The sequence below is a fragment of the Hyperolius riggenbachi genome, chromosome 7 (genome assembly GCF_040937935.1).
Source record: "Hyperolius riggenbachi isolate aHypRig1 chromosome 7, aHypRig1.pri, whole genome shotgun sequence".
NCBI classification, from domain to species: domain Eukaryota; kingdom Metazoa; phylum Chordata; class Amphibia; order Anura; family Hyperoliidae; genus Hyperolius; species Hyperolius riggenbachi.
Genome location: NC_090652.1, coordinates 29,793,323 through 29,817,816, shown reverse-complemented (window position 1 = coordinate 29,817,816; position 24,494 = coordinate 29,793,323). Strand labels below are relative to the sequence as shown.

At 48.6% G+C, this 24,494-nt stretch overlaps 2 protein-coding genes and 1 non-coding gene across 6 annotated transcripts in view; all 3 read right to left on the bottom strand.

The window, feature by feature from the left end:
* ALDOA (aldolase, fructose-bisphosphate A) overlaps nucleotides 1-24,494 on the bottom strand; it is a 445,177-nt gene that overhangs the window by 51,162 nt on the left and 369,521 nt on the right. The window lies entirely within an intron of this gene.
* On the bottom strand, nucleotides 5,135-5,207 carry TRNAK-UUU (transfer RNA lysine (anticodon UUU)). Its single transcript has one exon. It is a non-coding gene; the product is annotated as a tRNA-Lys (tRNA).
* On the bottom strand, nucleotides 11,170-18,902 carry LOC137524209 (uncharacterized). Of its 4 annotated transcripts, none has more exons than XM_068243813.1 (5): nucleotides 18,829-18,902; nucleotides 16,980-17,007; nucleotides 16,758-16,898; nucleotides 14,175-14,321; nucleotides 11,170-11,293 (listed from the first exon to the last, which is right to left on the bottom strand). In XM_068243813.1, exons 2-5 carry the CDS (start codon nucleotides 16,983-16,985, stop codon nucleotides 11,180-11,182), a joined length of 408 nt encoding a protein of 135 aa, XP_068099914.1. In that variant the 5' UTR covers nucleotides 16,986-17,007; nucleotides 18,829-18,902; the 3' UTR covers nucleotides 11,170-11,179. The 4 variants fall into 4 exon arrangements, with proteins under 4 accessions (XP_068099914.1, XP_068099913.1, XP_068099911.1 ...); XM_068243812.1 differs by lacking the exon at nucleotides 18,829-18,902 and adding an exon at nucleotides 18,692-18,811; XM_068243810.1 differs by lacking the exon at nucleotides 18,829-18,902 and adding an exon at nucleotides 18,636-18,759.

The window sequence follows — 24,494 nt, the reverse complement described above, 5'->3', positions numbered from 1 at the left end:
TATGTGCGCGCATCGCGGGGGGGGGGGGGTAGCGGCTGTGACCTAGCGCCCGTTTTTAATGGGTGGGCCTTTTTACTAGTTTGGAAATAAAGGTGTATTTTTTCAATTTTTTTTTTACTGATCTCATGTGCATGCGCGCGGGAACGCACATGCTGTAGTGTGCATGCGCGATAGAGTGCGGGAGTGTGCACGTGCAGTGTCAGCAGCGCTGCGTAACTTATAAAAACGTCCTGGAGCTGATAAGAGGCTCCAGCAGGACATTTTAATACGCCTGCTTGTCTTTAAAGGGAAACTGAAGAGAGAGGTATATGGAGGCTGCAATGTTTATTTCCTTTTAAGCAATACCAGTTGCCTGGCAGCCCTGCTAATCCTCTGCCTCTAATACTATTAGCCATAGACCCCGAACAAGCATGCAGCAGATCAGGTGTTTCAGACTTTAAAGTCAGATCTGACAAGACTAGCTGCATGCTTGTTTCTGGTGTTATTCAGATACTACTGCAGAGAAATAGACCAGCAGGGCTGCCAGGCAACTGGTATTGATTAAAAGGAAATAAATATGGCAGCCTCCGTATACCTCTTACTTCAGTTCCCCTTTAAGTGGTTAAACCACTCACAGAACCACTCAGTGCGGCTCAGATCAAGCAACTGGGCAAGCAAGACAGGTCTGCAGAAATTACCGCAGTGATCTGACTTTTGCTACAACTACCGAATTGCGGAAAATCGGATTTTCGCAGAATTCCGATTTCCGTTTTCCAGTTTTTTATTCCGATCGGAAATGACAGTTCAGCGGAATCGGAATGAGGTTCCGTAATGATAAGCAGTGTATGCGTCTATCCTTAGCCACACATGAGTGGTAGCCAGAATAAAGGCCAGACATCCTGTGTATTTATATAGAATGCTGCCCCTCTGTCCTCAGTCATGCCCCCTGCCTGTGTTTACACATTACTCTGCACAGGACATCGCTGGAGTGACCTATATAGGACACAAGCAGCAATTGTGAAAACATCTCGGGAGACAGCTGCGTTTTAATAACGACGTCCCCAAGAGAACAAACTGCAATGATTGTTTATAAACCCCACAGGAACACGCATTAAAGAGAACCGGTCAGGGCTGCTTCACACTGGTCGCTTTTTCAGCGCTTTGCTGATCGCCGGCGATCAGCAAAGCGCTGCTGCTTATGTATCCCTATGGATGCATTCACACTGCAGCGTTTGCGATCATTCGCAAATCCTCTGCATGCTGCGTTTTGGGGGCAATCGTGCTGTGGTTCTCGTTTTATGGAACGGGAATCACAAGCGCAAATCACGGCAAATCGTGATTTTTGGGCTGGCGGATCGATCGCGGTAATGCACCCAATGTGAACTAGCCCTCAGGCTTGTATGTTAGAAAATAAAATCCGACCGGTTACTAGTGATCTCATCAAACTGAGACATTTCGCCAGCCTTGTGCCGCTTATTTTTCTGATCTTTTAAGTGGTTTCGTTCCCACATTAAAAACCCATAAACACTGATCGGTGTTGACTTACCTCTCAGATCACTCAAACTTTTAAAGTTTTCAGACCCCTCAGGGAGGGACTATTTGCTTCTGCAGAAAATGGCCGCATTTTTTTCGCTAATAAAGTGCGTTTTACCGCCCACTTATCCCACGATCGGCTGCCGAGAGATGATCTGGGTCTACTAGTATCGCACGTGGTGTGCAATATTATGCTGCATGAAAATGCATGTGATTTTTTTTGCCTTAAACGGTATCAGTTGTTCGGGACAACTGTAATTATGAGAGGGATACGGAGGCTGCCATATTTAGTTCCTTTAAAACTATACCAGTTGCCTGGCAGCCCTGCTGGCATACATATGATTGAGCCGCCGGGAGATTTGGGGGCATTGTAGAGCCGATAAATGGCTCACCCCGTTCCTGCACAAGTCCCGGGGGCGTTAATTGCTATTCCCCCTTGAGGCTGCCATGGATAGTGGGGAACAATGTATTTCAGCTTCCAGCTATTGCTGGCGGCCGAATTACAGGGTTTTTATAGTAGTTTGTGCTCCCTCTTCTGACAGCGTACAAATTACTCACTGAGCGCCGCTATAGTCGTAATTCCTATTACTGCCTATGGTGGCACCCAAATCTCCTGCGCTGTTTTTACATTGCTCGGCCCTTGTCCCAGCTCTGTTATAGGCAGAGGACCACCAGGGCCCAAGCACCAGCACCCAAGGCTGAGACACCAAAGTGCGCCCCTCCATCCCTCACTTCCCTACCAGCCATCACTTGTATTGTCTATGCGATTCTGCATGCAGGAAAAGCATGCGGATTCGCTCTAGCGGAAACGGGCCCTTACTGATTGCTGTTAGACTAAAGGTAGCCATACACTGGTCGATTTGCCATCAGATTCGACCAACAGATAGATCCCTCTCTGATCGAATCTGATCAGAGAGGGATCGTATGGCTACCTTTACTGCAAACAGATTGTGAACCGATTTCAGCCTGAAACTGTTCACAATCTGTTGTGTTGGTGGTGGTGGTGCTGCCGCCGCTCCCCCCAACCCCCCCCCGCATACATTACCTGCTCCGCCAGCGCGAGTCCTCCTGGTCACCGTTGCTCTGTCTGCGCTCTGGTCTCCAGGTCTGGCATGCTTTGCTTCTTCCTGCCCAGCAGGAAGTTTAAACAGTAAAGCGCCCTCTACTGTTTAAACTTCCTGCCGGGCAGGAGGAACTGAAGCATGCCGGAGACCAGCGCAGACACGGAGCAGCGGTGACTGGGGGTAGTCGCGCCGGCGGAGCAGGTAATGTATTGCCGCTCTATTGCGTCGGTCGACGGGCAATCGAACGCCGCTAGCGACGCGCTCCCTACCCGCGGGCGATCGACGGTAATTTTCTGCACGGATCGATCGACGGGTTTGGACGAAATGGATCGAAATTCGGCGTGTAGCGCGAACGATTGGCAGCAGATTCAAGTTATCTGGCCTGCAGTCACTGGCAATCTCTGCTCTTACCTCAGGTTTCCTTTAAGGGCTTTGCCTCTGACCCAGGAGATCGGGGTTCAAATCTCAACTCTTCCTGTTCAGTAACCTTGCACCTATCCAGTGAGGAGAGCTTGGGCAAGACTCCCTAACACTGCCCCCGCCAAGAGAAAAGCGCGATATAAGAGTTATTTGTCATCTCTGCTTAGAGGGCCTATAATGTGTAGTCATACCACCTCCAGCGACCTTTACCTCCCCCATAGTGTTTTCTACAGATGGCCTATATGGCAGCAGGTGTACGCCTCCCCCACACTGCTGTACTGCTTCTCACGTTCCTGGTAGTTGTGGCCTCCATTCGCTAACACGACAGCGCACACATACAGGAAACAGCTGTACCATTACTGCTAAGACTTCACTGTTAGAGCAGTCTTAAAGTGTACCAGAGCTGAGTACTAATAAAAGTGTTATACACAACTGGGGCTTCCTCCAGCCCCATCCGCACGGATCCCTCCCACGCCGCCGTCCTCAGTCTTCTCCAGCTTCGGTATCGAGTCCCGTAACTTCAGCAAGCCGCGGCCAATCTGCACAAAAGTGCGCCCTCTACTTATCTCTCCAGCGGGTGCCATAGAAATACGTAAAGAGCGCACTTCTCTTGCATCAGACTGGCCGCAACTGGCGGAAGTGACGGGACTCGGTACCGCGCTGGAGAAGGCTGAGGACGGCGGCGTGGGAGCAATCCGTGCACATGGGGCTGGAGGAAGCCCCGGTTATGTATACATCTTTTATCTTTAGTTATTTCTGGTTTCCTTTAAGACCTAAAACTTTACTGAAAATAACATAATGGACAAAATGTCTTATTTTTACAGTATTACTTTATAAATGATTAAATCAGCGTTTGCCCATTGTAAAATCTTTCCTCTTCCTGATTTACATTCTGACATTTATCCCTGGTGGTGACATCTTTACTGCTGGCAGGTTACCTCTGCGGAAAGTTTGTTTAATGACAGTTCTAAAGCCAGTAGAAAAGATCTCTGCTTTCCCAGAGTGCATTGCAAGAATTCTGCATAATAAACAGCCTAGCTGTGACATCGGTGGGAGGACGGGGCTACATACCAATATACAGCAATGTAGAGATACAGGAGGTGTTTCTGATGCTGAACCCTGGATAATTAATGTAAAAGTGGGTATCCTGAATCATTTACTATGTCACTACGATGCCTCTTTAAGCCCCATAAACACGGCATAAGGAACTCCAGCGTCTGTACGGCAGCCCCGACCCCTCGGCCAGCAGATCACTTTGGCTGAGATCACTGTTCTCCCCACTTACCCGGCCCATCATGTGACATCACTCCCACGTCACTCGGCCACCTCACGTAGGAAAAGAACCCGTCGCTAACCTGCAGGCTAGTGATGCGTCTGCCACAATGTTGCCCAGTCAGGAAAGGCTATGCAAGCATTGCTCCCCCTACCTACCACCTCCCAGGCCCGCCTGACCAATAAAAGAATGAACAGTCCCAATCCACAGTGGTGTAGCAAAGGGGGTGCACAAGTTGCGACTGCACCAGGGCCGCTGGAGAGAAACGTAGAGGGCGCACTTCTCTTGCGCAGACTGGCTGAAGTTACGGGACCCGGTACCGAAGAGGAAGAAGACTGAGGATGGAGCATGGGGCTGGAGGAAGCCCCAGGTATGTATATAACTTTTATTTTAAATCATCTCTGGTACACTTTAAAAATCTAAAATAGGCCATAGTGTTTATTCATGTTCTTTCACATGAATCAAAGTAAGCAGCTATCTAGGCTATTTAAAAAAAAGTACTACAAACTACATACCTAGGAAAAGTATGGCTGGACCTCTGAATACACACAGAGAACTTTTCCAACAACTTGTTTCTCTGTGACTCTGTGGGCTGTCAGCACCCAGCAACCATCCCCCACCCAGATCACATTACATCACTACTGACAGACGCACTGCAGCGACACCTGCTGGCTCTCCTATGCAATGTATGGAATGTGATCAGAATAGACTGCTGGGAATGTGATCGAAGGAAACATATGCTTAGCACTAGAGCATTAATTGTTACAGAATACATAAAAACATTGTATCCCGTTTGAACGATCCACTAAAGCACTATGGAGGTTGGCAATCTATTGAACATTTATTTAACAAAAGATATTGGAGCCGCCCGAACAGGGACTTGAACCCTGGACCCTCAGATTAAAAGTCTGATGCTCTACCGACTGAGCTATCCGGGCTCCATGCAGAAGTTAGTGTCTGCAGTTTTTGTAAACTTACTGAACAGCTGTATCTCTTCTCTGTTATGCATGCTGAGCAGTCTTGATACTTCAGTTATGCACTGCTTTGTTTTCTTTGGTTGTTCAACAGAACTCCCCCATCAATAGCCAGTGCTAAACCAGTCCTCCTATAGATAAATCACCTACCAAAAGGAGAATCCTCCCCACTATTAACCTATTCCTAATGCAAAGGCCCCTAGACATCCCCCCCCCTCAAGAAATAAAATGTATCACCTTCCTGATACCTCATCACACACACCATACATCAGTAGACTTAGCGGCCAATCAAACATCAGATCCCCTTGACCCCATCCCTTCTGATCTACTTCAGCCTCACTTCATGGATTTGGCCCCAGTCCTCACTACCCTGTTTAACCTCTCCCTATCCACAGGCACCTTCCCCTCAGACTTCAAGCAGACCACAGTACTGCCCCTGCTCAAGAAACCCTCCCTCGACCCCTCGCTACCCTCCAACTACCGCCTGATCTCCCTCCTCCCCTTCGCCTCAAAACTCCTTGAGCGTCTGGTTCACAAACACCTGACACCATCAGTACCTCAATGCCGACTCACTACTAGGCCCACTGCAATCTGGATTTTGGTCTGCCCACTCAACCGAAACGGCTCTCACCAAAGTGGTCAATGACCTTGCCTTAGCTAAAGCTGAAGGTAAATACTCCATTCTCCTCCTCAACCTTTCAGCAGCTTTTGACACAGTAGATCATCCCCTACTCCTGCAGTCCCTCCAGTTCATGGGCATTCACGATCTTGCCCTTTCCTGGCTTTCATCCTACCTCTCCAACCGCTCCTTCCAACCGCTCCTTCAATGAGTCCTCGTCCACCCCCAACCACCTCTCAGTGGGAGTCCCCCAAGGCTCGGTCCTTGGCCCCATACTGTTCTCCCTATACACATCCTCCATTGGCAAGGTTATCTCCTCCATGGGTTTTAACTATCATCTGTATGCTGATGACACCCAGATCTACCTCCACACCCCTGACATATCCACCACTACCATGGACAAGGTCTCCTCCTGCCAATCTGCCATCTCCTCGTGGATGTCCACTAGGTTCCTGAAACTAAATCTAGACAAAACGGAATTTATGATCTTCCCACCCAGGTCATCCCTGGACCTCCCAGATGTGCAGGTCACTTTTAACCACACTACCATTCGCCCTATCCCGCTGTCTGGGTGTCACCCTGGACTCCGCACTCTCCTTCACTCCCCACATTCAAAACCTCACAAAGTACTGCAACTTCCACCTTCGTAACATCTGTAAGATTCGCCCTTTCCTGACCTCTGCCACCACCAAACTCCTCATCCATGCCCTCATAATTTGCCACCTTGACTACTGCAATGCCCTTCTGTCTGGTCTCCCTATGACCCGAACAGCCCCACTGCAGTCCATCATGAATGCGGCAGCCAGAATTATCCACTCCTCCCATCGCTCCACCAGGGCGGCTCCCCTCCGTGAATCCCTCCACTGGCTTCCTAGTGGAGGGATGGATTTGCTTCCATTGTTTGTATTGTGAGATGCATTAGTTCTTAATGCACCTGTTTCACGGAAATGAGCACACTTGTGCCTTTGAGAGGCTTTTTAGCCCTATGCAGCGAGTACCTATCAGGTGCATCTTGGTTAGATGCGCGACCATTTCATTTTCTCCCCATTGCATAGGACTGGCAACCATATGGGGGACCAATGAGGAAGAAGAGTGCGAAGACAGCGGTGGCAGACACCGTACAGGTAAAGTATTAATGCACGGGCCCCCAGGGATGGGGGTACATCTACATCTGGGGGGGACAGGGGCAGTGAGGCGGAGCCACTAGGCCAATTTCCAAAAGTTTTTATGCTGAAATTGATCGGTAATCAGCCTGTGGTTTATGGCGGCCAACAGATCTCTCTCCGAGCAGATTCGATCAGAGACAGATCTATCTCTTGGTCGATCGGCTGCCAAAATTGCTTCATGTATGGCCGCCTTAACTTTCCTCCAACTGTTAATCCACTACTGATACTAAACCCCGGCCTGTCCGCCCCAACATTAGCCTCTGATGCTTAATCAATATCCCCTCCTTTATACACACACATTAAGGGCCCTTTTCCACTAGCAAGCGAGAGCGCAAGTGCAATTGCACTGTTTCCAACTGCGCAGGCTGCTTTTCCCACTGGCTGCGATTATGCAGTGAGAATCGCGCCGGCCGGTGATTGCAATTTGGGAAAAAACGAATTGCGGTGGTGGAAAATAACATTTAAGTTGCGGTGCTCTAGCGATCGGCAAAACAAATGCAGCCAGAGGAAAAGAACCCTTGCTTCATCCCCCCCCCCCCCCCCCGGCACTCAGTGCTTTCATCGCCTAAGAACACTGGTGCTTTTTATACCTCCAATTTTGTGGTATAAAGGGTTAACGTTGGCATACGACCATCCAAGTGGATTGTCACACTTATAAATACGTCCATCCAGTGATTGTCACCGTTATACACAGGTCCCCCGACACAGGCACATTTCACTGACTTGTTCACGAACCCGGAGGTGAAGGGATATAAATTAAACACCACACTTCACTACTGTACCTTTAAAACAATCAATCTTTATAAAAACACATATAAAAATATAGTTTACATATAGTTTAAAAGAAATCTCGCACATGAAGAAAAGTATAAAAACTCATAGAGTAGCACAAGAATGTTTAAAAAGACACAGAAGACACAAACAAGTATAAAAAATACAAAGAGGAACAAAGAGAAGTATAAAATGCACAAAGTGACCTGGAATAATAAACAGAATTTCAGGAAAATAAGCTGCTCTCCGATTCGTTCTCCTAGGCAACGCTTACTACTAAGACACCAGGGGGGGCCTCCCGAATAAAGACACACTATCACTTTAAGTGTGCCTGAGGCGGTATTTAAAAAAAAAAAAAGAGAGAGAGATACTTACCTAAGAAGAGGGTCCTGCGCACTCCTGTTCATGCAGCCGCTGTAATGTGCCTGCATGAGTAGGGCGGTGCCTGTGCAGGAAGCCAGCCTCTGGATACTGAAGAAGCTTCTCGTTTAGGCTTTGTGCACATCTAAAATTGAAATCGCTGACACCAGTATTTTTCGCTTTTTTTGCACGATCTTTTTTAGCGCCTCCCAGCGCTCACCTGCGCACTGCAATCCTGGCGGTAACCCCAGTTACTCGCCACTCCACCCCCTCCCCCCCCCCCCCCAGACCCCGTGCGCTGCCTGGCCAATCAGTGCCAGGCAGCGTTGAGGGGTGGATCGGGATTTCCTGATCGGAGATCGCTGGAGGCGATCGAAGCGGGTGAGGGGATGCCGCTGCACAGCGGCTATCATGTAGCGAGCCCTGAGCTCGCTACATGATTTAAAAAATAAAAATAAAACAAAAATGTTGCACTGCCCCCTGGCGGTTTGTAATAGACCGCCAGGAGGGTTAAGCGCTTTTCTACAGCGATTTGTTTTTTCACTTCCAGACGTCAGTCAGGAAATGAACTCTTTCACCCAGAAATTAATAAATAAAATGTATTTATTCATGAAAGCGCTGGGGAAATCACTATACATAGCATTTTTCCAAGCGCATTGCGATTTCCCTTTACCTTCCATTGAGGCAAATCGCCCCCCAAAATGGTACAGGCAGCACTTTGGTGAGCGGATCAGAATCGCTCAGATGAACCACTTAGATGTGAACTCTCTCATAGGGAATCATTGCACAAGCGCTTTTAGGGCGATTTCAGAAATTGCCAACGCTTAAAAAAAAGTCAAAAATGCCCTAGATGTGAACAATCCCTTGCTCCTCGCCGGGACGCTCCAGAACATCGGGGATGCTGTGCTCTTCCGGCACGACCACGCGAGGGGCCCTCATGCAAGAGCAGCTCCGGGTTACTGCACAGCTGTACTCACACGGACGCAGTACGGCCGAGCTACAACTTAAAGAGGAAGCGGCCCCCGATCTTCACTCCAACTAGCCCTTGTTGTGATTTTTTGGTATGTCTGTGCTCGGCAACGGGGGCCCAGAGGACGGCGTGTGGAGCCACTATAGGATCCAGAGCCTTCCCTCTTCCTAGGTAAGTGTTTTTATACAGGAGGTTTGCCTCAGGTACACTTAAGTCTATTTGAACCATGGAGGAGATGTGCTGAAGGTAAAAAGAATACAGCAAAGTCCCCACTATCCAGCACCGGCGGGGTTCGCCTGTTACATGTGTATTGGCAAAAAAGTACAGACCTCCCCCCATGCAGCATAAAATACTTACCAAGCCTCCGTCTTCTAACCTTCCTGCAGCTCCTAACGTTGGGTCACATGACATGACATGACAGCTATGCACGGCCACTGGGAGCTACAGGCAGGTTAGAAGACGCTGTATTTTCTGCCCTGCGAACCCCCCAAAGCACAGTCCCCATTACCCATCAGGCACGCCGGTTAGTTAAGTCCAGTGGCCTGAATTCTGGGTAACGGGGACTTTGCTGTAAATACAACTTTCACATCAAACAGAAGGTGCTGAGAAGAATGATGTGACTTGTTTGGGACAGGAAATGATAGTTCTCCTCCAGGCAGGAAGTGACACGGGCAGATATGACACTGTTATGCACACTCAATAGTCGGAGACACAAGACAGGGCTGCAGCCACCACACCTCCATACTCATCATCCGGCACAGGCAACATAACTTGTGATGTCACCGCTGTGGTTCACACTCAGTATTATTGGCTGACTTCTGGAAGCAGTAACGTCAGGGGCTGGACCATCCATACGGCAAACTAAGCAGGTGCCTAGGGCCTAGTGGGAGTTTAGGGCCTGTCTGACACCCAGTTCCCCATCTAACCTTGCCAAAACAGCCAGGAGATCAGCAGGGGAGAGTCAAAGCTGCTGCAGGGAATGGTGAAGCCACGCCATAGCAGGTTTCCTTTAAAGTCCACCTGTAGTGGATCCATGCATTAGAATCCACTGTTATGTCCTGAAACTGAAGTGTTTAATGAAAGCCCAGATGCTATTTCCTAACCGGAACACATTTCTTCCTGTTTTATGAAAAGTGCAGCTCTAATCAATTTCTAAGTACATTAGTTAAACCTGCAAGTCTGTTAGGTCCCTCTGTGTCCTTCTGTGCCCCTCTGTTGTTCCACTGTCATCCCCGTTAAGGCTGCTACTACTGCGCATGCACTATCCCGGCCGTGCGCCTCCAAGATAGCACTCCCATAGCCGGGAGCGTTCTGAGCATGCGCAGTAAGTCTTCACTAAATGCACATACAATCAGTACCCCGTGGCCCAACTGGATTGTGTGCTTTATTGGAGCGGACAGCGGTACAACAAAGGCGACTGGGAGGACACTTAACAGACTAAGTGGGGCTGGGAAAAGCCACAAGTAAGTAATTGCCAACTTTTTCCTACGTCTCAGGTTTGCTTCGACTTGCTGACTCCCCATTTGATCCTCCCTTGCTACTCTCTAGTGATGACTCATCCTGTCAGGTTCCTGAACTCAGGAGAGAAGACAGCATGAGTCAGCAGAAGGGAAGGGGAGGGGATAGATCATGTAATGAGCTGGTAACAGGCTTGCGTGACTCGCAGGATTTTTGTGAGTGGCTGGATAACACAATACTAAAAGTTTTTAGTGGTTGGAAGCAACACCTGCGCGGTCATTAAACACCTCTGTTTCATGATATACTGTAACAGTAGATGTATTGACTCTGTAACATGGCACTATAATAATACACACAGCTTACATTGTGAAGGATCAATACCAGCAGTACTGAGGAGTGTAGGCATAACTCTAGGCTGCCCCCTGCAGGAACTTGAGTAAACAGAAACTCCATCATCGGCACCCGGGTCCTAAAGGATTCTGGGAAGAGCGCCAGCGAGAGGCGGCAAAGCACTGGAGCACTGGAGGCGGCACAGCATTGGAGGAAAGTGCTGCTTCCTCATTTGACACATAGGGGGCGATGTTGGCAACAGTCACCGCAGTTTAATCTCACAGCAGATGCAGTTAATGATGGAGCAGTCGGGGGGCTGGTAGATGCAGGCGAAGCCACAGGGGCAGCAGGAGACGTCCCGGCATCCCGAACATGCCTGGCAGCAAAAAAACACGCAGAGACATATTATAAAACAGCAGAATACATAACAGCAGCCGCATAACCGACAGTGTTCAGGACTACAAATCCCAGCATGCATGAACAGGCAGTCACAGAGGCTCTGCAGCATAACAGGAGTTTGAGGAGCAAACGCTGTAGTCAGTCACAAGTACCCCACTGAGGTGAGAGAAAACACGGTGTTAACCGGGAAACCCTGATTGTCAAAATAATCAAATGCCACACTAAGCCACCGCCCACACTAAGCCACACCCACATTTGCCCAGCTCACACTAAGCCACACCCACATTTGTCCAGCTCACACTAAGCCACTTCCCACTGGTGCCGCTGTGCATACTTGGGTATGCAGAGAAGCACCTGCAGCTTTGTGCGCAAACCAGAACTGAAAGGACACCTTAAGTGAGAGACATGGATATGGTGGTTGCCCTCTTTATTTACTTTTAAGCAATACCAGTTGCCTGGCTGTCCTGCTGATCTCTGCCTCTAATACTTTTATCCATAGTCCCGGAACAAGCATGCAGCACTAAATGCACTTTGGGTCTTGAACTAACCTGTGTTTTTTCTCTGATTATATTATTGTGGATATTTGCATTTCATATATTATTTATGCAGCAGGGTGTCTGCTTACAGGCAGGACGTTGAGAGGGATTTTATGAGACTGTTTTTTTAATTGTTTTTAAAGGGACATGTCCCTAATAAACTTGATTACATTTTTCATTGATGTTTATGTGTGATAGTGCTTATATATTGGTGATATTGTGAACCAAGTGGCAAGATAGCCATTTTAAACCAATAAGGTGCCTTTTTTGTGATTTAGTGTTTGATATTACCTTTTGGTTGCATACATGAATTGATTATTGAGCTCAGGGTAGTTTGTTGTCTTGTATAAAATCGAGCTACACTTTAAGCACTGAAGCCCCCATCCATACTAAGCAGCCGCTGCCTACACTGAGGCCTCTTTTTTGCACTATATGCTGAAAAACCTGATGTATTTTAACTTTTCATAGCAGTGCTTTCAGTTTTTCAGCTTACAGTGTGAAAGAGGCCGCGCCTACAAGTCCTGCCTCCTCATATAGGCGTGATTTTTATGGGCCCACCCTCCAGCTGAATACAGAGAGGAGAAGAAGCAAACTGCATTACAATGACAAGTACATTTGTCCATAAAACAGGGACTCTGCCCATCACCTTGCTGATGTTCACTTATCCTGATTCCTATCAGAACTTTTTCAGATTATGGTTTAGCTGGACTTTAAAGGGAACCTGAAGCGAGAGGGATATGGAGGCTGCCATATTTATATATTTTTAATCAACACCAGTTTCTGGGTGCATGTCATATCGGCGCCGCTCAGTTTGGCGCAGGGAGAGCGGAATGGCAGCTCTCCCTGCTGCCGCTAAACTCCGAGGCGGCGTTAAATACTATTCCCTCTCTGAGTTGTCGCAACTCAGGGGGAGATGTAATTCGGGGTCTGGCAGCCGCCAGAGCCCCAAATTACCGCTACGCGGGGCGCGTATCATACCATTGCTGCTATGACGGCGCCCAGCTCTCAGAGCAGCGCACTGAAATCAGCTGATTCCCCAGTTCCCTGGCTGTCCCGCTGATCCTCTGCCTCTAATACTTTCAGCCACAGCCCCTGAACAAGCATGCAGCAGATCAGGTGTTTCGGACTGAAGCGTGAGTGGATTAGCTGTATGCTTATTTCAGGTGTGATTCAGACCCTACTGTAGCCAAACAGATCTGCAGGACTTCCAGGCAACTGGTATTGTCTAAAAGGAAATAAATATGGCAGCCTCCATATGTCTCTTGCCTCAAGTTCCCTTTAAGTGATAACAAAAAAAATACGAAAAGGGTAAAAAGTTAACAAAACACCCAAGAACCTGACCTACTACAGTGTCCTCTAACATTAAAACAATTCTTTCAAAAGCATGTTCTATTTGGTGACACAGTTTGCAAACCTCATTTGGGTCATATCACACCTTAGTGATGAATGGTTAGTGAATCTTTGATTAGTGAATTCAGCAATCCTCACTATGGTGGGATATGACCCAGGTAAGAGGTGCACACTCTTCCCAATCACAGCAGAGACTTGTTAAAGGACAACTGTAATATGGAGGCATATGGAGGCTCCCATATTTATTTCCTGTTAAAAAATACCAGTTGCCTGGCAGCCCTGCTGATCTATTTGGCTGCAGTGGTGTCTGAATCACACCAGAAACAAGCCTGCAGCTAATCCTGTCAGATCTGACAATAATGTCAGAAACACCTGATCTGCTGCATGCTTGTTCAGGGGCTATGGCTAAAAGTATTATGCTAGGTACACACAATACAATTTTCTGACAGATTTACTGTCAGATCGATTATTTCCACCAGGTCCGATCGGGTTTCTGATCAATTTTCCATAGAAATGAACGGAAAATCAATCGGAAATCAGATCGGACCTGGTGGAAATAATCCATATGACAGTAAATCTGTCCGAAAATTGTATTGTGTGTACCTAGAATTAGAGGCAGAGGATCAGCAGGACAGCCAGGCAACTGGTATTGCTTAAAAGGAAATAAAAATAATAAAAATGTCAGCCTCCATATCTCTCTTACCTCAAGTTCACTGTAAAAATCATTTTCTGCTTGGTGACAGTTTGCAGACCTTAATTGGGTCACATCACACCTTAGTGATGAATGGTGAAAGGTTAGTGAATCTCTGATGAGTGATTTCAGCGATCGTCACTATGGTGGGATATGACCCTGGTGAGGGGTGCACACTCTTGTCCCCTCACAGCAGAGGATTGTGGGCCATATTTGCTGGGTGATACAGAGGCTGGGGGAAGCGGCCCGGGCACGGCGCCCTCTGATGATGTCACACTCACCGGTTTGGACGGGCAGCAGTTGTCAAGGCACTGGGTGACGCTGGGCACTCTGCAGTCACAGGACTGGGCGCAGCTCTCGCAGGCGTCGCAGAAACCAAACTCGCCCACCTTCTGCCATCCCATGCAAGACGGGCAGCAGCCTCGTGCCTGAGAAATCACAGAGAACAACGAGTCATCATGTGTATTATAACAATGCAGTGTGGTCAGGTGACACTCAACAGCCTATTATTTCCGGACATTGCTTCCATTATGTATTCATAGTACGAGTGTGCCCTCTCCTCTGCACAAATCATTACAGATGGCCGTACATCTATTGACTTTGCAGCCGATCGACCATCCGAAGCCATAATTATTATCGAATCGAATGAAAATCAGTGCCGCCAAGTGCATGCCCTACCGTCCAATTTCGGGCTGAACATGTTGATCAGACAAGTTGCAAGATGTCAGGTGGTCGTGGTTCATTGGGCGGAAATGGCGAACTATATCGGGATGATAGATGAATGCAACAAAAGGCCCGGCAACGTCCCCCCTAATGTCAAATGTGCTCCCCCCCCAGTGCACTATACTTCACCTATCTGCCGCGGGCTCAGTCGATATTAGGGGAACAGCGTTGGGCCAATGAGGCGGGGAATGCTGCGTCTTAAAGAGGATCTGTAACATCAAAAGATCCCCTGGGGGGTACTCACCTCGGGTGGGGGAAGCCTCCGGATCCTAATGAGGCTTCCCACGCCATCCTCTGTCCCACGGGGGTCTCGCTGCAGCCCTCCATACAAGATGACGTCATTATTTACCTTCCCGGCTCCTGCGCAGGCGCTCTGACGGCTGTCGGCTCCGAACTACACGGAAATACCCGATCGCCGTCGGGTCTGCTCTACTGCGCAGGCGCAAGTTTCTGGCGCCTGCACAGTAGAGCGGACCCGACTGAGATCGGGTATTTCCGTGTAGTTCAGAGCCGAAAGCAGCCACAGCGCCCCCGCTGGAGCCAGCAAAGGTAAATATTGATTTTACAGTCGGGTCTGTCGCCGGCTGTTCGGAGGACTGCAGCGAGACCCCCGTGGGACAGAGGACGGCGTGGGAAGCCTCATTAGGATCCGGAGGCTTCCCCCACCCGAGGTGAGTACCCCCCAGGGGATGTTTTTGAGGTTACAGAGTCTCTTTAAGGCCAATCCCAATCGATTTCAGCCAGTGGCGTAGCTAAGGATGCAAGTTTTACATGGGGCCCCCCAAGCACTCTATACATAACAATTGATATGGTGCACCAAAACCTGCCAAGGACAACCACAGTGTCAGAGGTGCAAGAAGGGGATGGAGAACAGTTTGTTAATGATTACCACTATTCAAAGTATCTATAGAAGTGATTATTGCCAGCACAGGACCAATAGAGAGCTAATACTGTAGTTGAGAGAGGGCCCTTCTGGCCCAAGGGCCCCGATGCGGTGGCTACCTCTGCACCCACTATTGCTATGCCCCTGATTTCAGCAACTAACGATCGATATGGGCAACCAACTATAGAAGATCTACGTAACGATTCTCTAAGTGGGATGAGCCCAGATCTATGTATCTAGTTATGTCCTTACTCTATGTTGGTGGGGAAAGTGGAGGCAGATGAACAGTCCATACATTTAGGTGCTGTGTAACGTGGGGCGGAGCCAGGACCGTGGAGTTGAGAAGTTCTGGAGTCGGCGGTTACATAAACTGAGGAGTCGGGATGATTTTTGTACCTACTCCATAGCCCTGGGTGGAGCTTTAGAGGGGTGGTGCTGTGTAACATAGGGCGGTGCTCTGCAATGCGGGGGCGGTGTTGTGTAAAGCAGGGGTGGTGCTATGCAACACGAGGCAAATCATGAAAACCACAATAGAAATTAAGACATATGAGAGTAAGGACAGACATAAGCCGCCTGATTGGTTGGAGAGAGTCACCTGCAGGCACTGGTGGACCAGTAAGATGAAGATCAGCACAATGATGCCATGTAATACAGGGGCGGTGCTGTGTAATGCGGGGGCGGTGCTGTGCAATGCAGGGCGGTGCATAAGACATAAGCCACCTGATTGGTTGGAGAGAGTCACCTGCAGGCACTGGTGGACCAGTAAGATGAAGATCAGCACAATGATGCCATGTAATACAGGGGCGGTGCTGTGTAATGCGGGGGCGGTGCTGTGCAATGCAGGGCAGTGCATAAGACATAAGCCACCTGATTGGTTGGAGAGAGTCACATGCAGGCACTGGTGGACCAGTAAGATGAAGATCAGCACAATGATATATATGGAGACAGCCAGGGAGATGATGCCATGTAATACAGGGGCGGTGCTGTGTAATGCGGGGGCAGTGCTGTGTAATGCGGGGGCGGTGCATAAGACATAAGCTGCCTGATTGGTTGGAGAGAGTCACCTGCAGGCACTGGTAGACCAGTAAGATGAAGATCAGCACAATGATATATATGGAGACAGCCAGGGAGATGATGCCATGTAATACAGGGGCAGTGCTGTGTACTGCGGGGGCGGTGCTATGTAACATGGGGCGGTGCTGTGTAATGCAGGGCGGTACATAAGACATAAGCCGCCTAAATGGTTGGAGAGAGTCACCTGCAGACACTGGTGGACCAGTAAGATGAAGATCAGCACAATGATATATATGGAGACTGCCAGGAAGATGATGCCAGGGATGGGAATACTCAGCTGAGAGGCCGGTGCGTTGGAGGCCGAGACTGCCGGGAAGGTGAGAGCCTGGAGGGAGAGAGGGACAGCGGATGAGACATCTCATAATGCTGGAGGAATGCAGTACAATACATATAGTGTGACACTTACAGCCATCAGCTCCAGCACTGTGCACTGCCTATGGGAGAAGATAGGAGACGTTACTATACATAGAATGCCTAGGCTGTATACTATAAGCTATATGCAGAGGCCTGTCCTACAGCCTCCCCCGGAGAACAGCTATTCTGCCCATCATGGCATTGACCCAACCTATCTGTGTGCCTGTATACAACGTATACTGTTCCCTGTAGCCAGCACTGGCATTACCCCATCCCCTCTGTGTGCCTGCATACCCCATACACCGACCCCTGTAGCCAGTACTGGCAGTGCCCCATCCCCTCTGTGTGCCTGCATACACTACAGCCAGTACTGGCAGCGCCCATCCCCTCTGTGTGCCTGCATACCCCATACACTATAGCCAGTACTGGCAGCGCCCATTCCCTCTGTGTGCCTGCATACCCCATACACTACAGCCAGTACTGGCAGCGCCCATCCCCTCTGTGTGCCTGCATACCCCATACACTATAGCCAGTACTGGCAGCGCCCATCCCCTCTGTGTGCCTGCATACCCCATACACTACAGCCAGTACTGTAGCTGCGCCCATCCCCTCTGTGTGCCTGCATACCCCATACACTACAGCCAGTACTGGCAGCGCCCATTCCCTCTGTGTGCCTGCATACCCCATACACTATAGCCAGTACTGGCAGCGCCCATCCCCTCTGTGTGCCTGCATACCCCATACACTATAGCCAGTACTGGCAGCGCCCATCCCCTCTGTGTGCCTGCATACCCCATACACTACAGCCAGAACTGGCAGCGCCCATCCCCTCTGTGTGCCTGCATACCCCATACACTATACACTATAGCCAGTACTGGCAGCGCCCATCCCCTCTGTGTGCCTGCATACCCCATACACTATAGCCAGTACTGGCAGCGCCCATCCCCTCTGTGTGCCTGCATACCCCATACACTACAGCCAGTACTGGCAGCGCCCATCCCCTCTGTGTGCCTGCATACCCCATACACTACAGCCAGTACTGTAGCTGCGCCCATCCCCTCTGTGTGCCTGCATACCCCATACACTACAGCCAGTACTGTAGCAGCGCCCATCCCCTCTGTGTGCCTGCATACCCCATACACTACAGCCAGTACTGGCAGCGCCCATCCCCTCTGTGTGCCTGCATACCCCATACACTACAGCCAGTACTGTAGCTGCGCCCATCCCCTCTGTGTGCCTGCATACCCCATACACTATAGCCAGTACTGGCAGCGCCCATCCCCTCTGTGTGCCTGCATACCCCATACACTACAGCCAGTACTGGCAGCGCCCATCCCCTCTGTGTGCCTGCATACCCCATACACTATAGCCAGTACTGGCAGCGCCCATCCCCTCTGTGTGCCTGCATACCCCATACACTACAGCCAGTACTGGCAGCGCCCATCCCCTCTGTGTGCCTGCATACCCCATACACTATAGCCAGTACTGGCAGCGCCCATCCCCTCTGTGTGCCTGCATACCCCATACACTATACACTATAGCCAGTACTGGCAGCGCCCATCCCCTCTGTGTGCCTGCATACCCCATACACTACCCTTTGTGGCCAGCACTGGCATTGTCCATCCCCTCTGTGTGGGCAGCTAATGCATGGCCACTCCTGACCCCCTTTACGCCACAATTGCATCAGACCACATCACACCCGCCTTACCCCACAGCCAGCACTGACCCTCTCCCACACGGGGGTACAATGAAAGCCCGGGTTACCCCTTCGCCAAGCAACTGCCTCTCCTCACATCTCGCGAGATTCCAACGGCGTCCTCATCTCCATGGAAACTCACCACTGGCTGAACGAGAGCTGCAACGACGGCAGCCCGGATGGGACAATGTTCCTCAGTGCTTACCAGGAGACGCAGCAGGCCGTCCAGCCACTCAGCCAGCTCCTCCTCCCCTCCCAGCGCCCAGCAGCATCCCTCTTCCGTCCATCAGCCTGTAACCCGCCAATCACCAACGCTGAGCCTAGTGGGGAAGCAGCGACTCCCCCTGGCGGCACGTGGAATCGCAGCACAGCTGCAGGCGCAGTACTCACCTTCCTCCAGCAGGGGTCAGTGCTGCGCCTTCCCAGCTACACAATAGGCTGCTGCTAAACGGACCCCAATGGCATCCAGCGGTACCAAACCCCACATGACCTTATATTTCTAAGCGGGTCATTTATAATTGATGATTAACTTAATATGGGCAATTCATAATAGGCAAAAAATAATGTTAACATATTCAATGAAATTGATATGGCTATAAAATGCTTCGACTAAATATAATAGCCATCCAATGAATAATGAATGAATAGTAATGGCATAAAATAGCATGCCTAATATAATAGCCATTAATACATATGAGTTAATAGTAATGGTTATAAAATTAACCTATACAAATATAATAATCATGAACTGAATCATTACTTATTACGGGCTAATAATAGATACACAATTACTGTAGTAGTACTGTACTATAATAGCCATGCAAGTTTTAGCATGGGTAATTAAAAAAAATGCCCTAAAAAGGGTAAAAAAATTAAGTATAAATAACCATACAAGCAGCAAATAAGTAGCATGGGTAATAACCCTAAAGGGATCATAAAATGAGTTAATATAATAGCCATACAAGAGATTAATAGCATGGGTAATAATAATGTTAATTAATTAAGGGGCAAAAGTAGAGGCCATGTCTCGCCCTATTGCCCCAGGTTATTCTGTTCGAACTTTACTCTTTTGGGCTTTACTCTGGCTGAGCAGGGTACTCTCTAACCCCTCCACCCTTTCGGTGGTTATGAGCTGGCCCCAAGGCTCATTTCATTGCTAATTACTCAGCAGCCCTTACATAGCCGCGAACTCCTGCAGGCTCAAGCGATCCAACGACCTCAGCCTCCCCAGAAGCAGGGATTACAGACGCACGCCACTGCGCCCGGCGAAATATGTAGTCTTCTAGCAACTACTAGAGAGGCTGCTGTCTCTGACATCACTTCCTCACTGCTGCCATCTAGAGTGCCTTCTGCTAACTACATGCACTAGCACCAGTTGGGCCCTTTTCCATTAGTTCTTGGAAACTGATGTCTCCAGCATTATGCTGAGTTTATGACATGATTTTTCCTGATCGTAATCATCTGTCCTGCTGCATTTTATCACGATTGTCTTCCTATGCAAAGTATTAAGGCACAGGAAAATCGCATAGCAATCAAATCACTATGCGATTTTTTTTCCGATATGGCCATTAAAATTTTCTCCCTCCCGTTTTTTAATTTCTTCCTGTCGCAAATCGCAAATTACCCGTTGGCTCATAGCAGAATCGCTGTAATGGAAAAAGAGAAAAAAATTAGATTACATCACAGTTCATCATGTGCGGTTAGCCCAGAAGCTATGTGTAAAGTATGCCTCACTATCTGGTCACAACGCAGCGGTAACGGACAATTTGAAGTTTGGACGAGGCCTTTCACACTGAATCAGTTGCATTCCATCACATCGGACAATATCATCTCATTGGAAAGCGATGCAATGCTATTTCGATGATATGGGTGCAGTGCGGCAAGCTGTATGTTTACCAGATAACATGCACGCTTACAGTGATAGTGAGGCATACTTCCATTTTACTGTATGTTTGTTTGTATGGTCGCACTGCACAGCTAACGCAGTATGCCACTTTTTGCCACTGTTGCGTTGCACTGTGTGAAAGGAAATTCATTCCAACAAATTGAAATCCATGGTAACCCCAATAACTGTAACAGTCAAAAACTTTTATTTTTATTTCTGTAGTTTTCAGCATTTTCATTTTTCTGCAGCACTTTACAGAGTACATAGTCATGTCACTAACTGTCCTCAGAGGAGCTTACAGTCTAATCCTACCATAGTGATACTATCATGTCCTACCATATTATTACTATAGTGTATTTATGTACCTCTGAGGCTCTGACATCCTCTGCAGCACTTTACAGTGTACATAGTCATGTCACTAACTGTCCTCAGAGGAGCTTACAGTCTAATCCTACCATAGTGATACTATCATGTCCTACCATATTATTACTATAGTGTATTTATGTACCTCTGAGGCTCTGACATCCTCTGCAGCACTTTACAGTGTACATAGTCATGTCACTGACTGTCCTCAGAGGAGCTCACAATCTAATCCTACTATAGTCATAGTCTAATGTCCTACCATGTTATTATTATGTATTTATATAGCACTGACATCTTCTGCAGCACTTTACAGAGTACATAGCTATGTCACTGACTGTCCTCAGAGGAGCTCACAATCTAATCCTACCATAGTCATAGTCCAATGTCCTACCATATTATTATTATGTATTTATATAGCAGTGACATCTTCTGCAGCACTTTACAGAGTACATAGCTATGTCACTGACTGTCCTCAGAGGAGCTCACAATCTAATTCTACCATAGTCATAGTCCAATGTCCTACCATATTATTATTATGTATTTATATAGCACTGACATCTTCTGCAGCACTTTACAGAGTACATAGCTATGTCACTGACTGTCCTCAGAGGAGCTCACAAGCTTATCACACCATAGTCATATTCTAATGTCCTTCCATATTATTATTATGTGTTTATATAGCACTGACATCTTCTGCAGCTCTTTACAGAGTACATAGTTATGTCACTGACTGTCCTCAGTCACGTCACTGACTGTCACTGTCACTGTCCTATTGATTTCCTTTTAAGCAATATCAGTTGCCTGGCAGCCCCCGCTGGTCTATTTGGCTGCAGTAGTGTCTGAATCACACCAGTAACAAGCATGCAGCTAATCTTGTCAGATCTGACAAAAATGTCAGAAACACCTGATCTGTTGCATGCTTGTTCAGGGTCTATGGCTAAAAGTATTGGAGGCAAAGGATCAGCAGGGCTGCCAGGCAACTGGTATTGCTTAAAATATGGCAGCCTCCATATACTTCTTACTACAGTTGTCCTTGAAAAATATCAGCTGAGTGTAGAGCTGATGCTGCCCCCTACAGGCTGCTACTATGAATCACATGATTCAGTTGGCTTGGTGGTAGGGCTGTCCTGATGATAAGTGATGATAGGTTCATCCTTTTCCGTACCAGTTGCTAATTCTAAAGCTTCAGCCCAGGCCCGGATTTACATCACAGGAGCCTATAGGCACAGATATCCTGGCACCTTAGACTTCACCCTCAATGGACCTACAAACTGCACCACAAGTGTCACTTCCCCCTCCTGGCTTGGGTAGCTACAGGTGCCCCTTAGTATTAGGTAGTCATAGGTACCCTCAGTATTAAGTAGCTAGAGCTGCCCCTGACTGAAAAGAGAGGTCATCAGTGGAATGAGTAACCTCTCATTTACACTCTGCTCAGGACTCTGTATAGGGAAGGAGGGAGGGATAGAGGCACTCGCGGAGGGGAGTGAGCCGCCTTTCCATCATCAGGCGCCTGTAGGCACGTGCCTACATTGCCTTATGGTAAATCCGGCTCTGCTTCAGCTGCCAGTATAAAGAGTCTGTGTGCATGAGGACTGGCACCGCCACCGAGGTAAACAGGGCCCAGAGTCCTTCAATGCCGGCTTGAGCTTCATCAGCCCAATGGAGGCACTGGGCACCTGTCTTGTCGGTAGGAGCAGGCCAATGGAGGATGGCAGAGAACTTCCCGAGTCCATGGCTTTGCCATCGTAGGAATGATATATCCAAGGCCAAGAAAGAAGTGTCAGCATGCTGGAATGGGCACTTTTTGGCCTTGGTAAACAATCTGTCTCGTAAAAACGTCTCGTACCTTTTTGTCGCGATCATTGTGTTCCTTCAAGCAGTGTTGGACTAGGAACTGGAAAAGCTGAGGAAATCCCCTTGCTGGCCAAGCAGCAGTAATCAGGTGTTGCTGCTCACAGTGAAGACTTGCTGCAGGTTTCTATTGGGAGTGATAACACAGGGTTACTGCTGCTTGGCCAGCAGGCGGATTTCCTCAGTTTTTCCACTTCTCAGTCCCACACTGCCTTCAAGGGCTGGGAAAAGACGAGGACAACTTTGAGGTACACAATTAAAAAGTGGGTTAGGAAATTCTGAGAACATTATTAAAGGGAGGGTCCAGGGAAATTATAAATAAAAAATCTACTTACCTGGCGCTTCCTCCAGCCCCTCCGTTGCAGATGCCAACCTCGTCAGCTCGGCATCTTCCTGCGATCCAGCGTACGGCTCACAGAGTCGCACTGACATCATCTGTGCTGTACTGCGCAGGCGCAGAGCTACTGCGCCTGCGCAGTACAGTCCAGTGCGATGCTGAGTGCCGCTCGCGCAGGCGCAGTGTGCATCTGGCGCCGGAGGGGACCCTGGGCCACTGGAGATGAGCAGAGCTGCGGCGAGGGCACAGGACGGCTGCAAGGGGCTGGAGGAGGCCCTGGGTAAGTAGAATTTTTTTTTAACAGGATCTTGGATGTGTCCTTTAAAGCAAATCTCCACAAGGCCGATGCAGCACTGAGACCCCTGAAGCTCTCTGGGGTGCGGCCACACTGTACCCGCGCAGTAGCATGGACCCGCTCGGGTTTTATCACAAAAAGTCCAGTCAGGTCCATCCTATTGCGCATGCGCAAGCCATCAACAAGTAGTTGTCGATGGACTTTCGGGGGATGCAGCACTGGAACCTGCTGGTGGAGGAGGAAGGGGGAAGCCTTTGGATTACTGAGGTGAGTACCCCTTTGGCATCTTTCATCAAAGTGTAACTGTCGGGCATAAAATCAAAAATCAATTCTTTATTTTTATCTGGTAAACAAGTAATAAGGATGCTAACCAGGCAATCCAAAAGTTAAAATCACTATTACTTTCCTTGCCGATAAATGATCATTCCCCAGTTTACCTGATTCTTATTTGGTATATTGCCGCACAAAGGAAGTTGCAGGGCATGCTGGGTTGTCTTTTTTTGCTTCTCTACTTCCCCTCAGACTCAACTAATGCAGCCTGATTGGCTGAAGCCTCTTTCCCTCCTGTTTTCCCTCCCACACCTCTGTTCTTCTAAAGGGGGGCGCCTTTAGAGTAACCAATTGACAAAAATGACATCTTCACACTGTGGCGTAAGTACAATACATGGGGCACCCCTGGCACAACTTTGATTGGGCCCCCCAATGTTCACACCCCTTATCTTGCCTCCCCTTGGTGCCCTTCACAGCCTGGAGTTCAGTCTCACAAGGGTCCAGGGATGTAACTAGCAGAGGCGGCCTTAGAGTATGCGGGGCCTGGGGCGAGTGTCACATGCAAGGCCTAGAGCCATAAGTGTAGGCCACATACCGTATCGCCACGTTCATGGGCTTGTCCGCCTTTAATGCAGTATTCCTAATCCTTATTACTATTGTTTGAAAACAATTATGTCAGGTAAAGGCCACTAAGCCAACCAATATAAAAACAAACATTTGCATGGTGGTTTTAAGTGCGGGGGTGGGAGAGCTCATGCTTCAATTAATTTGGAAATTCTAAGGTTCATGTTTCACAAAATTCACATTGTTGTAGTAACTTTTGTCTTGCAAAATGCAGCAAATTCAGCAATTATGAGGCCCCTAACATGA

Excerpts from the sequence above, each read along its gene's own strand:
- LOC137524209 (XM_068243813.1), bottom strand. Across the intron at positions 14,322-16,757 it reads TGGTCCACCAGTGTCTGCAG|GCACGAGGCTGCTGCCCGTC; the intron begins GTGACTCTCTCC and ends GTGATTTCTCAG. Across the intron at positions 11,294-14,174 it reads ACTGCTGCCCGTCCAAACCG|GCATGTTCGGGATGCCGGGA; the intron begins GTGAGTGTGACA and ends TTTTGCTGCCAG.